General features: G+C 41.0%; 1 protein-coding gene and 1 long non-coding RNA gene across 4 annotated transcripts in view; one reads left to right on the top strand and one right to left on the bottom strand.

Moving 5' to 3' along the window:
• Positions 1-6,699, bottom strand: part of TCTN1 (tectonic family member 1) — a 12,386-nt gene extending 5,687 nt beyond the window's left edge. For 2 of the 3 annotated variants that reach the window (XM_010720166.3, XM_010720168.3), the window contains exons 1-7: positions 6,462-6,697; positions 4,936-5,056; positions 3,384-3,514; positions 2,858-3,024; positions 2,372-2,459; positions 1,633-1,742; positions 52-72 (exon numbers count right to left, since the gene is read on the bottom strand). In XM_010720166.3, coding sequence (XP_010718468.1) covers positions 52-72; positions 1,633-1,742; positions 2,372-2,459; positions 2,858-3,024; positions 3,384-3,514; positions 4,936-5,056; positions 6,462-6,618 — 795 coding nt within the window. In that variant the 5' untranslated portion in view covers positions 6,619-6,697. Of the gene's footprint in view, positions 1-51; positions 73-1,632; positions 1,743-2,371; positions 2,460-2,857; positions 3,025-3,383; positions 3,515-4,935; positions 5,057-6,461 lie in introns of all 3 variants that reach the window. The other variant, XM_010720169.3, reaches the window with a different exon arrangement.
• A 49-nt stretch (positions 6,700-6,748) lies between these two features.
• On the top strand, positions 6,749-12,234 carry LOC109370332. Its single transcript, XR_002120376.1, has 3 exons — positions 6,749-6,983; positions 7,839-7,977; positions 8,076-12,234. It is a non-coding gene; the product is annotated as an uncharacterized LOC109370332 (long non-coding RNA).
• The last annotated feature ends 6 nt before the right edge of the window (positions 12,235-12,240 follow it).

Below are 12,240 nucleotides of genomic sequence, written 5' to 3'. Positions count from 1 at the left end.
AACAGAGTAAGAAGTTTACCCCCACCAGTTCCAAGTTAGAAAGATACTTACCATCTGACTTGATTTAGGCACCTAGAGAAGAATAAAAGAGCAATTTCAAACAATAGCAAAGGTATGAACTATTACAAGTAGCAGTTAAGTAAAGCAATTAAGGTTTAATTGCTGTGCCTGTTTAACTCCCTATCATTACAGTGATTTTTGAATACTGAAAGTCATTGGATACACCCTGCTGTATCTAGGTAGTGTGAAAATAACTCCTATTTGTGGCTAGTATGCAAAATCTTACAGTTCAGTGGTCTTCTTCCCCTGGCAGCAACTGGAAAGTTTCTTAGTGACTACCAGCAGTTTTCCACCAGGCTGAGCTTTGTCTGCACTCCTAACAAACATACAAGGCATACAAGAAGTACAAGACAAATCTAGTATTTCTCTCTGATGCTGATTGCAACTCAGAACTAACACTGAAAAAGTTCATTTGCACCAGAAAGGAGAAGGCACCTCAGTATGGCATTACTACTGCCGTGTATCATTTTGTTGGTCCTACTTGGCGTGTTAGAGAACATTCTTCCTACTAAAAGTCTGTGCAAAAAACATTTGTAACCATTCACAGAATGCTAATTTAGGAAATCTGCAAGACTGTACCCAAAGAAGAGCTTTTGTTGCCCCATTCTCATGATAGTGAGTCCATAATTTCATGGTCTCTAAACAGATAAATGAGAAGTTAAGTATCCCTCTGTCATTACAAGTGCACGGTTACACGCGGTCACTGTTGGAAAGGCCTTCATATCACTCAAGTTGCCTAGCCTGGCAGTGAGCGTCAGCTCCTAAGGATGGGGTTTTCTGAAAGGGTTTTCTGCTCACCAAAGGCCCCCGGCCTCCCTGGGCTGATGATTTTGCCATTTCTTTTGCTACTAGCTCCACCTGCTGGCACCGAAAGGGTTCCCTGCTCTGCCCTCTGACCACCCCAAAACAAAATAATTTTTCTGTTTTCACGTCCCATCTTCACAAGGGGAGCTGCCTACAAACCAGCTTTGCTGTCCATTCGGCCCTCTCTAATATTCCTCAACATTTGCATAGGGGACTTCTGTATAAATACGAACCTCCTGTTCAAAAAAGAATGAAAAGGTAACCCTAGCTTTGAAAAACAGCCACAGACTGGATTTGGTAGTAGGCTGGATATGAACATGTTCACTCTCAGAGGACTAAAAGTCACATTCTTTGAGGAGTATAATGAAGATCATTGCTCACGTGTGCATTAACTCTATGTTAACACCACTACTAAAAATTGAAGAGTATTCAACCTTACAGATTCTTTAAGTACAAAGATTTACATGCACAAGCAGTAAAATTGCTGCCACTGCAAAGTTAGCTCAGTGACACAAGTTTCTATCTTCTAGACCGTTGCTTTTGCTGGCTAAGCAGACAAGAGTAAATGCTTCTGTTACTTCAGCATGAAGTAAAAACATTTCTAAAAGCTTTCTATATAAAAGTCTGCTGGATTTTTCCTAACCCATGGTTTAAATATCAAAAAGAAACATCATATCCTGTAGGCAATAGCAGTTACTTAATTCTGGAAATGCAAAACAATATGTGATATGGACAGTCAGCTATATGATGCTTTCAGATCATACTTACTGCTAAAATGCTGGAGTTGATATAAAAAAGCATACTAGCTGCTTGAATGTTGTCACAGTTTTCCACGCTGATTGATCGAATGCATTTTGTAGCCTGCTGTACTAAGAACCCTGGAAGAGAGCCACAAAGTATTGCTTCGTGGCAATTAGACTAAAGACTGATTATGAAAAACACGAATAAAAAACTACAGAAGAACATATTTAACAATAACAACGGGTCTTGGAAAATGCAAGCTTCTTTTTTGCTGTTGTTATCCTTTACAGATTTTCAAGAAACTGAAAGTTCAAAATGTAGGGTTCAAGTCTGCAAGTCTGACTCCAGTTGCATTCAAACTGTGAAAGAAACCTCATTCTGTTAAAGAGATGTCTTAAAGAGGTTGCCCAGTTAGGTCATGCTTATGCAACATACCCTCACAGTGTCACCCTTGTACTACTTTACTGTATCAATTAAATCAATTATTAAGTCAATGGTCTTTTACTGTTGCATAAACAAAACATTTAGAAGAGATACCAACCAAGGACTCCCACATCTAGCTCTGAATGTCTAACAGCTGCAAAACAACTTCCAACCTACGTCTAAAAAAACCTCCATAGACTCAGAAGATATCTGTAAAACATTTGTTCACAAATCTTTATCTGAATTTCCATTGGTGTGTGTGATGCTTTACTGACTGATTAAACTCAAGTTAGAACAGAATATTCTACCGCAAATAAACTGGAATTCAAATGCATTTTCCAACCTGCAGGGTTTGCATCAGAGCACCAAGAGGAGACAACAGGACTAGGCAGCCTGAGAAATGCATCCACCGTCTGTATGGGAACACCATACTGCCAAACAAAATGACATATTCAAATATATAGGTGTATTTTGGTTCATGGAAAGTTTTAGAGCATTTGCATTAACAGCAAATCTGTATAACAGAAGTTCTTTTTTCCATTACATCTGTCAACACCACAGACCACTTTGCACATCAATTCTTAAGCCACCACTAACAGCTTTCTTTGTTCATAACAGCTAGTTACTTTTGTCAGATCTTAAAAATCTAGCTCATTTTTGAAGAAAGCCAATACAACACGACACGTTTCTTCTTATATTTCTATCTTTAAAGAACAAAACAACAATTTTCCTTTTACAGTATTGCAATTTTTTACAAGCAAATGCAAACAATGTCCACTTGCTTTTTTACAAAGCAATTTAATACTACTTGAATCATACTATCATGTACCTCATATTTGTAACTTTCACTTGCATCAGAAGAATCTGAAGCATCTGAGTTCATACTCCAGCTGTCAGGCTCAGCACTGAAAGTAGCACTTCCATATTTTCTAAGCAGTTGATCAAAATTTTCAGCAGTAGGTATTTCAGGGGAGCTAAAAGAGAGTGCTTGTTCATCTGCCAAAACATTTTAAAGAATGAGATGACTTTTAGAATAAAACATATAATTTTTTTTTAAGGAAAATGTCACTTTTCAACTCTTGATTTGCCAATGGAAAATAAAAATAAAATGGAAAATAAAATAAAATTGTTAATTAAGCTTTGTTAGAGCCAGGAGCATACTTTCAACAGAGAAGACTAAGACTTGGAGTACGAGATAGTTTCACAGATAAAAGTATTACAACATAAAGGTCATGAGCACAGAACAATCAGTTTTCTGACAAGTTTAGTTATTGTTAACTTTAGTCTATTTTTGTACCTAGAGAGCTTATAAAAACAGGTGTCTAATGCTTAATATTGGCAATAGCATTACTTACAGTTTGTAGCATGAATGCAGAAAACACTGGGATTTATATGGTCAACTAATTTAAAAACTCTTTCTGGTGGATTTGCTTCAGTATCAAGTGAATATAGAGCAGCTTTCTGACTACAAAGACGGCTGTCACCTCTGCAAGTAATAACAAAAAAATCAGTGATCCACTAGAAGTTACTACTGACCAGATTTTAAAGTTCTCTTTGTGTGCTGAGGCAGCAAATAGCTAATTAGGCAGGGTTAAAGCAGTCAATGGCAGATACTGAGAAAGTGAAAAAGCTTTTCAAAATGACCTTTTAAGCACGGAGCTAAACTTAAACCATGAGGTGAAGCATAGGTTACTAGGATCACATCCTGCATCAAACACCCTTTTTCCTCAGTATTTCAGATACCATATATAACCTCTCACCTCTGATCAGGCAAAATCCGCTCAGCTATTACCACAATTACACAAATGTATACAAATCCAAGTGTAAATAATGAGATCCACAATGCTTGCAGTCATTGGAAATTTCATGCAAAATGAACATTTTACAGAAAAGAATTTTTGGGGACAACTACAACTTCATTTTATGCATTTCTAGTTGACAAAGACAGAACAGTCACCTGAGGCAATTTAACTGTCGTTCAGGAAGGCGTTGATTAGACCTTTCTGATACACCTAAATATCTATAAATGGGTAGCAGTAGTCATTATGTGCAAGAACAATAAGAAATGGCAGTCTGGGATGACTGCTAATTCAAATTTCAAAGCACCAAGAATAAACCCCAGCATTCAGATTGGCATAATTTATGCAGAAGGTGGGTTGAAGTGCTGTACTTATTGTTCTGAGAAGTCACCAAGAGATTTTATATTAAGATAATAAAGTGAGCTTTCAGAACTCCTTTTTGAGAGGATGGAATTAAGTAAAAAAAAAATTAGGTTTTCAGATAAACTGTAAATAGCAAGAAAATAACTAGCAATGTTACTTTATGCATATAGAATTACACTTTACTGTTTGTAAAGTGACAGATTGGCAGCGAGGCAGCAGGCTGAGACCATTGACTTGTAAAACTAGGATCAGAGCAATACTCACACTATTTCATTAAGCCCTGAATTGATCATGTTTCTAGTTGATACTGTAAACCTCAATTAGAGGTTACTGAGAAGCTGCTACTGGATTATGGAGGTGGCCAGATGGTCGTGTGGCATCAGCTTTCTTAAATTCTAGACACTGCATTATATCGATGAAGGTCTGAAGATACATTCTTCTTCCTTCAATGCAAGGCTTCATCAGTTAAGCACCCACACATAGTAAGACAGTACAACAGGAAGAAAAGGAAGAAGCACAAATTTAGAAAACAGAGAATGAGAAACTGGGCTGCGAGGCCAATTTGCTGTTCTGCCTGGTTGGGAGCCAAAAGTTTACAGGCCTAGGGATTAGTGAAAGGGTAGAAAGGGGTTAGGATGGCAGGGGAAGAGACTGGAATTTGTAAGAGAAGAATATAGAGCTCATATAAATACATGCGACAAATAAAACTGAATTTTGTATTTCAGATAGCTATTTATTGACTTACGTGACAATAGGAACTGAACACGTAGTAAAGAGACTGAAATCTGCTGCACTGCAGTCAGGGTCACAACAGCAATTTATATCACACTGTGCCACCAGCAGATCACAAACACACAGCTTGGCAACTGGAGAAAAGATTAAAATTACAATTAGGACTGGAACTTTGCACACTACAGCATGTCCCCTAACACTTTCAATTTTCACCGTGCCTTATTTTGAAAATGGTCAAAAGTCTATATTCAAATTCATGCTGGTTTTTTGTTTTGTTTTGTTTTGTTTTCTCCAAGTCATTTTTAAAAGCTCTTTGCTCTCAGTTAGCAAATCTATTAGGAGCAAATAACAAAACTGAGAGCGTACCAGAATCTGACACTTTTTTTCCCTATGAAATTGAAAAAACAACTGGAGTTTTTAGGAATTTTGAAGGTATGAAGGTATGAAACTGGGTCCTGCACAAGAAAAGATACAAACAAAGTAGTGATATTACATTTATCTGTTTGTTACAAGGTAGTGAAATTAAGTTTATCAATTTGCTTCATATATTTGGAAGAAAAAAAACTCGCAACATTTTGATAAGAGCAGTGATTTACAAGTATTGAGAATGTCCCAGAATGCAGAAATATATTTCCCTGATGTGCCAGCATAACCAGAGTTGACTTCTTTGTTTTTTCTGTCTTTAGATACTGTTAAATATTGTAACAATACAGAAAGCAATTTCTAGCAATACTGTAAGCCGTCTATATTAAGTAAATTTGGCAGCTTCTTAAAACACTCTTAGGTTTTCCAGTTTACATATTCAAAGAATATTTAATATTTTATTGAGCTGTTGTTGAGAGTTGCTGTTCCGTAATAAATCTAAACTTATGGATAGCACAGACACTGCAGACAAGACTTCAAAAGAATGCTTGCTTTCAAAACTATCCCTCTTTTATTTCCATTTGACTATTTCCCACTTCTCTTGGGCCTCCTGGATGCTCTGAGCATCTGAACAGTACCCACACTGTTCCTGGAATCTCTGAGGTGTTGTTGTTCTGTCAGCTGAGTTCTGATGGAACCTTTAGCTCACCTTGTCAACAAGAGCAGTTTGAACACAGATGATGAGACTGTGAATTTCTCTCTCCGAGATGGAGGATTTAGGGCTTTTCCCTAAGAAGGCATGGACTGGGATAACATGTCTTGAGAGAAACTGTGCTGGTGACAACTACACCGGGAAATCAGAAGTTAAATAAAAGTCTAACTGCCAACTAAAAGACAGCGGGAAACACTTTCTGACAGCACAATGACAAACATTTGTGATCTGTGTCGTGATAGCACTGTATATCACAGAAACAGGACTGGATTTGAAGTTTGGGGCAAACTGTTGTGCCACAGTAATAAACACCAGGAGAAGGAAGCAGGGTAGCTGCCTCACAGTCTCATCCTAGACAGAGGAGGCCCAAGGGCCCAGCAGTGAGCAGAGGCTCTCACAAGGCTCTGAGAGGGCCTCCCCTCGGGCCAGGTGCCGCGCAGCCCCCCGCCCCACCCGGCACCCACCGTCCGTGAGCGGGGCCGGCCCGCTACGACCGCGCTCCCAAGCGGTAGCACGGGTCTTCGATGGCGCCTCAGGGCTGGATGGGAGCTCGGTGCTGGGCTCGGCTGCCCGAAGCGGCGACAAGAAAAGAAGCAGGCCAAATCTCAGCGCCGCCGCCATGACGGCCGCTGCTAGGCCGCCCCTAGCGACAGCCTAGGCCTCCCCTAGCAACGGCCAAGGTCTCTCTTAGCAACGGCGCGGTTACCAGGGAGCGCGGAGTGTGATGGGAAACAGCGCCCCCTTGCGGCCGCTGGGCATCATGGGAAGCGGCGCGAGATGTTTGTGAGGGGTTGTGTGGGAACGGCCCCTCTTGGCCTATAACATCCCGTGTTCAGCGTGTCTTTGCAGCTTTATTTCTAATAATACGCATTTCGTTAGCTTTTAAAGTTTATCCGTTTCTTTTTCTCGGCTCCTTCGCCTTGTCAGTACTCTGCAAGTATTGAGAGTGGTCCTGGTGCGTCCCTTCCAGCTCTGAGCGTTCTGTGGTAATTAATCTCGTTGTGTAGGAGGGTGATTTTGTACCGATCTGGTAGTTGGAAAATCTCAGCTTGAGTTACACAAACGCCTGTAGTTCCTTGGTGTTTCTTCAGAAACGCCAAGCTCCGGGCTTTGCTTCCACCCCACAGCCTTTCTCACTTGGCCTGGCAGCTTCATCGCGAGGTGCAGGGCATGGCTGGCTATGCTGCACTGAACACTGCGGCCTCTCAAGCCCTGCCTCTCAAAGCAGGATGCACAGGGTGTGGAATTCAGCTGAGGGAGTTAAAAGAGCTGTAGCTTTGAGAATCAGGTGGCTTTAAGTAGCCCCTAAGGAAAGGAGGCTTGTTTTCTTGCCTGCTGAAAGGCAGGTGAAGCTCTTTTCATTCCTCATGGTTGAGTGAAGTTTCCACATCCTCTTGCTTGTGAGAAAGTAAAATAAAAGTAAAATTCTAACTACCGTGGTGCTTGTCCTGCCTACAGGGAGAGTCTGACCACATGCCTGCTCTCTCTCCTTCACTGTTAGGTGTTAAAGAACAGGCATCTCTTTAGCTGAGTCTGATTTAGGGGCTTATAACCCCTTGAAATTCCTTGAGTAATCTGCTTCCACCTACCACATGTAGTCAGGTAACAAGCATAAAGGTGTTTCTCCTACCTTTTGAAACTTGGAATTTAGTTCGTTGTTTTAGAGGGAAATGGGTGCTTTATTGTTTATCATCACTTGTTCAACAATGTTATCATCAGATAATTAACAATGAATCACCCCCTATTTGTTTACACTTTTCTTATGGTTTTAAAATGAGTAAAGAGAGCTGTTGATAACGTACAAGGGAAAATAGAATTTAATACATTACTTTTGCACACAGAATAACTTTGTGAAGCTGATTATACACAATGGACCAGAGTCGTGGATAGGAAATGCAAGCCTTGCTGAAATCTCTGGGCTCATCTCAAGAACAGATTGGACCCTGAATACATGTGGGAAGGAGCTGGATGAGTAAAGAGGTATTATTTCTTACTGCATCTACCACTGAAACTGGGAGGCTGTTCAGTAGGAACATACAGAGCAATTAACCTATTTTTCTCATGATGTTTTTCTTCAGAAATAACCTAGGACTTTTCTCAGACCTGTAGTTCACCTAACCCCATCCCCAGGACTGGCTGTAAAAGAACGGAATATAGGATGAACATAGGTGTTGTGTTACTTTTCATTTTATTAATGCTTAAGTGATTAACCCTGAATTCCTTAACACTGGGATGTGATAGTTCAATAAAATCATGAATTCCTTCCAGAAATACATGCACAAACAAAATGCAATAAGTAAAGTCTTTGCTGAAAGAAACTAGGAGAAAAAAAAAATCTCTGACATAGAAACAGTCAAAGCAAAAGCCAAGTATAAGAGAGATCATTTGAAAAATCCTACCACCACAAAAAAACCCAAACAAACCAAAAACCCATCATTGTGTTAGACTTCTGAAGCAGGTTCCAAAAAGCAGCACCCCACAGCGTGTAGGACAAGATCAGGATGTTAATAAATAATGCATGTCCTCCATCAGAGATATTTTAATTTATCCATCAACATGAATTAATTAATAATTTAAAAGGGCACTATGATACCCATGTGGGAATTCCTATGAAATGAAAATTCAAGCAGTTTAAAATGCACTAGATTGCTCTCTATTAAAAAACATGTTAAGAGATTTACTGTATTACTATTTTACTTCAAGCAACAAGTTTTTGATATGTTTGAACATTATAGTGTGCCATTTGCAATCCAAACATTGCAGGATTAAGTCCATCAAGTGACTGATTATAAACACAAACAGAATTAACACAAGTGTCTTTTATGAAATGCTACAACAAAGCAAAAAACATTACCTAAATTTTAGTTTCTCTCATTTTAGCATATTTTACTAATTCAGTAAAATTCATTTTCACTCATATAACTAACTTACACCACAGCCCTTTCCTTCTAAAGTTGTTTCAAGTAGTTTAATTACTGCTACACATACAAAACTATTGTTGTTCTCAGAACAAAAGACAACTAGAGTTTTTAGAGTCATGGACCAATCAATACCCAACCTGAACGTACTTAAAAATATTCAAATCTAGGTGAACAAACTGGCAAAGTCAATATGTTTCTCTTCAATGGAAAGTGTCAGAAATTCTGCTTATGTATCCTTTTGATTAAACAGTTTAATTTTGGAAGTTTAAGCTAACTCAGAGTAGGATTAGTTTAATAAACACGGTCTTCATAAATTACAGTGGATGAGGTGCTCAAGCTGTTTGTTGGCTGAGCCTGCGCTGCTCTCTTTGAACATGCCATACACAAAGCTTTTAACAGACCTGGAACAGATTTCAGTGTGAGGAAGTTTTCTGTAACAGAAAGTACTCATCAGACCTACTGTTGTGAAAGAGCTCCTATAGGAAGTGGTATCATTCCTGATGCTTTAAAATTAGAAAAAAAAATCCTGTGAGGAAACAATTTTGTATGTGCCTTAGTTTAATATGTATGCACTTAAATATGCATATTCCAAACAGATATTTCCAGTGTGATCCATTCAAAACACCAGCAAAAGTAACAGTCACCATTAGCCTGCAGTAGTTTGTATTTTAAGAGAAGCTGGATAACTTAGGTGAAGTTCTAAAAGAACCAATGGAGAAATCGATGCATGAAATGTCAGCTCTCCCAGGGTATCACAGAGGTCCTGTTTGGAGGTCCTAGTTGTTCACCCTGACAGCGATCTCCTGACCCTGCATCTTCCATGCGGGCACTTCTGGTAACACTGTCATTTTCGCAGCAGTTTCCTGTTTGATATTAACTATGCTGTCCTAACTTCTTTGCAAGGCAAACATGGTTTTTGCTCTGTGACAGATGACTTTAAAAATACAAGTGGACAGGCATTTTTAATTAAAGCCGAAACAAAGTTAAATAAGCCTGAAGTACATCCTGCTCTAGCACAACATTAACTCTTAAATAAATCGTGAGAAGCCTCAGAGCCCTGTGTTGCCTCTGTACAGCAGATGGCATTACAGGTAATATTTATCATACTCCAATTCCAAGGCAAAGATAGTAGGGAGGGAGTACTGACGTCAGCTACAAGTGAATCAGTCTTAATACAAGCTGAAAAACTGCTTGTGCCTTCAACAGTCGATTACATTGTACAGCATTTTTGCTTTGTGATCCCCATCTCACTTATTAGTCTGTCTGAGCAAGCCTAGCAGGAAGAGTTCATTTCGTTTTGCAGCTTAAATGAACTGATTTAAATGCATCTTGGACTTTGAGGTGGGAAGATTCCACCCAGCTGCTGTAACCAGGGGAATGCCCTTTGCTCCAGTTTTTGTGCCAAATTTGTGCATTTGAGAATTTTAAACAAATACCACTTGGCAGGATCTTGGCCCTGGGTACGATAATAGTACTGAGTGAGACAGCAATGTACGTACAGAGATCTATCAGTGCTGATAGTGAATAGTAGGAAAAACCAATCCTCTTGTATAAAGTGGGGGTTTGGTGTTATTTTTTTCTCCCAAGAGCCGAGTGATCTTCTGAATGAAAGCCAATAGCAATCTTTCATCTGGGGGAACTGTCATCACACCAGAGTGAAAGAGTTCAGCAAAGGTTAATTATTATTACGTAAACGATGTTGTCTTCCTTGGCCGTCTGGGCCAGCCTGAGTGGATGACCAGGGACGGAGGGATTATGAACTGCTCACGGCATGCCCTTGCAGGAACACAGAGTCATGCTCTGCCGAATGCATTTGACAGCCCTGCTCTCATGCTGAGTTTCTCAATCTGTGAGACATGGCCGATTGATAAAGTGCTGCAGAGCGTGTCCCATCCTGCTTTAGGGAATGCATTGTGATGGGGCATGGAGAACTCGTGTTCAGTTGGAAGTGAGGTGGGGGATTACAGATGGAGAAGCAACGTGCATCCAGCCAGCGTAGGACAGAACACCTTGTGATGGTGAGAGCTGTCTCAGGGCACACCGGCACTATAGGCAGGACTGAAATCTGGTGCCTTAAAGAAGGAATTAGGCTGAATTGGTCTTAGCATAGAAGGGACCTGGACAAGAAGAAGGAAGAGAGAATGAGTTGAGGGAAAGAATGACTGTTGTGGAAACTCTGAAAATATGCACTTCCCTTTCCTGCTCTAGGTACAAGAGGAGGTGAGGCAGCAACAACCCTGATGGCCATGGCAAAATGGGCTGTGCAGCAGTTTCCTAGTTCAGCAAGGCTGGGTTTAAGTTGGTCTTTGTGGTCTCTGCACTTTCGTTCTCCCCATACAGAATTACAAACGGGCAGGTTATTTTTAATGAAGTTTGGATACCATTTCAGCTTCAGGCTGAAGCGTTTCACACATTGCTTAAAACTTTAGCACTTCAAAGGGGACGAATATTGTCTCTGTGCACAGCAGCCAAATGCACACTGTGCCTTAATGCTGTTAATGACAGTTCTTCAGCAATGCTCCCGGCGGGCTGGGTCCCTGCTGTACACCGCACAGCTTTTCCTTTCACCAGCTTAGGGTTCAGCTTTCGCATCTCCCTCTGCTTTATGCCTGCCTTTTGTTTTGCTGTTTACATATCTCTGGGCACGCAGTGCAGCAGCCTCCTTAATGCAGGCACTCAGTGGGTTTGTGCACGTTCAGGGCTGCCAGCCAGGAGTTCCTCCAGCATCATACCCAGCCCACCCAGGGCTGGCAGCAGGGAAGGATCAGTCCTTTGGGGTCTCCATGCCCTGAAGCCGTGCCACCCGCACAGCCATGCCTTTGTCCCACGTGCAATGATAACAGTGCCTGTTCTGTGACGATCGCACCCTGCAGCCTTATCTTAGCACTCCGCAGCCTTATCTTTAGTGCTCTGGCATCTGTTTGCCCTACATAATGGGTGAATCCTCTCTACTTTCACCTATTTTCCCAGAAATCACAACCATCAGACGCAGTGAGTTCGCATTACACAAAACCGCACGCTGCCAGGGAAACGTAAGGAGTCGTCCTTTAAAAATACTTTTTAGTGCCGCATGATTCACATAACCGTCCTTAATCACCAGAAAAGCGCAAATGGCCACCGAGTCCCTAGGAGTTATTTCGAGCACGCCAGACACGCGGCCCGATATGGGCGTGGAGGGCACATAGCTGGGTTAGGCGCAGCCCCGGTGTTGAAAACATAATTGGAATAATGACAGGTAGAGCTGGAGGAGGCGGCGAGGGGCAGGAGCCGAGCGCTCGCTTCGCGGCCGCGACCACCGCAGCGCTGCGCACAGCGCGGGGAT

This window comes from Meleagris gallopavo, chromosome 17, assembly GCF_000146605.3.
Source record: "Meleagris gallopavo isolate NT-WF06-2002-E0010 breed Aviagen turkey brand Nicholas breeding stock chromosome 17, Turkey_5.1, whole genome shotgun sequence".
NCBI classification, from domain to species: domain Eukaryota; kingdom Metazoa; phylum Chordata; class Aves; order Galliformes; family Phasianidae; genus Meleagris; species Meleagris gallopavo.
The sequence above is the reverse complement of the archived record's forward strand: the minus strand, read 5'-3'. Positions and strand labels throughout refer to the sequence as shown.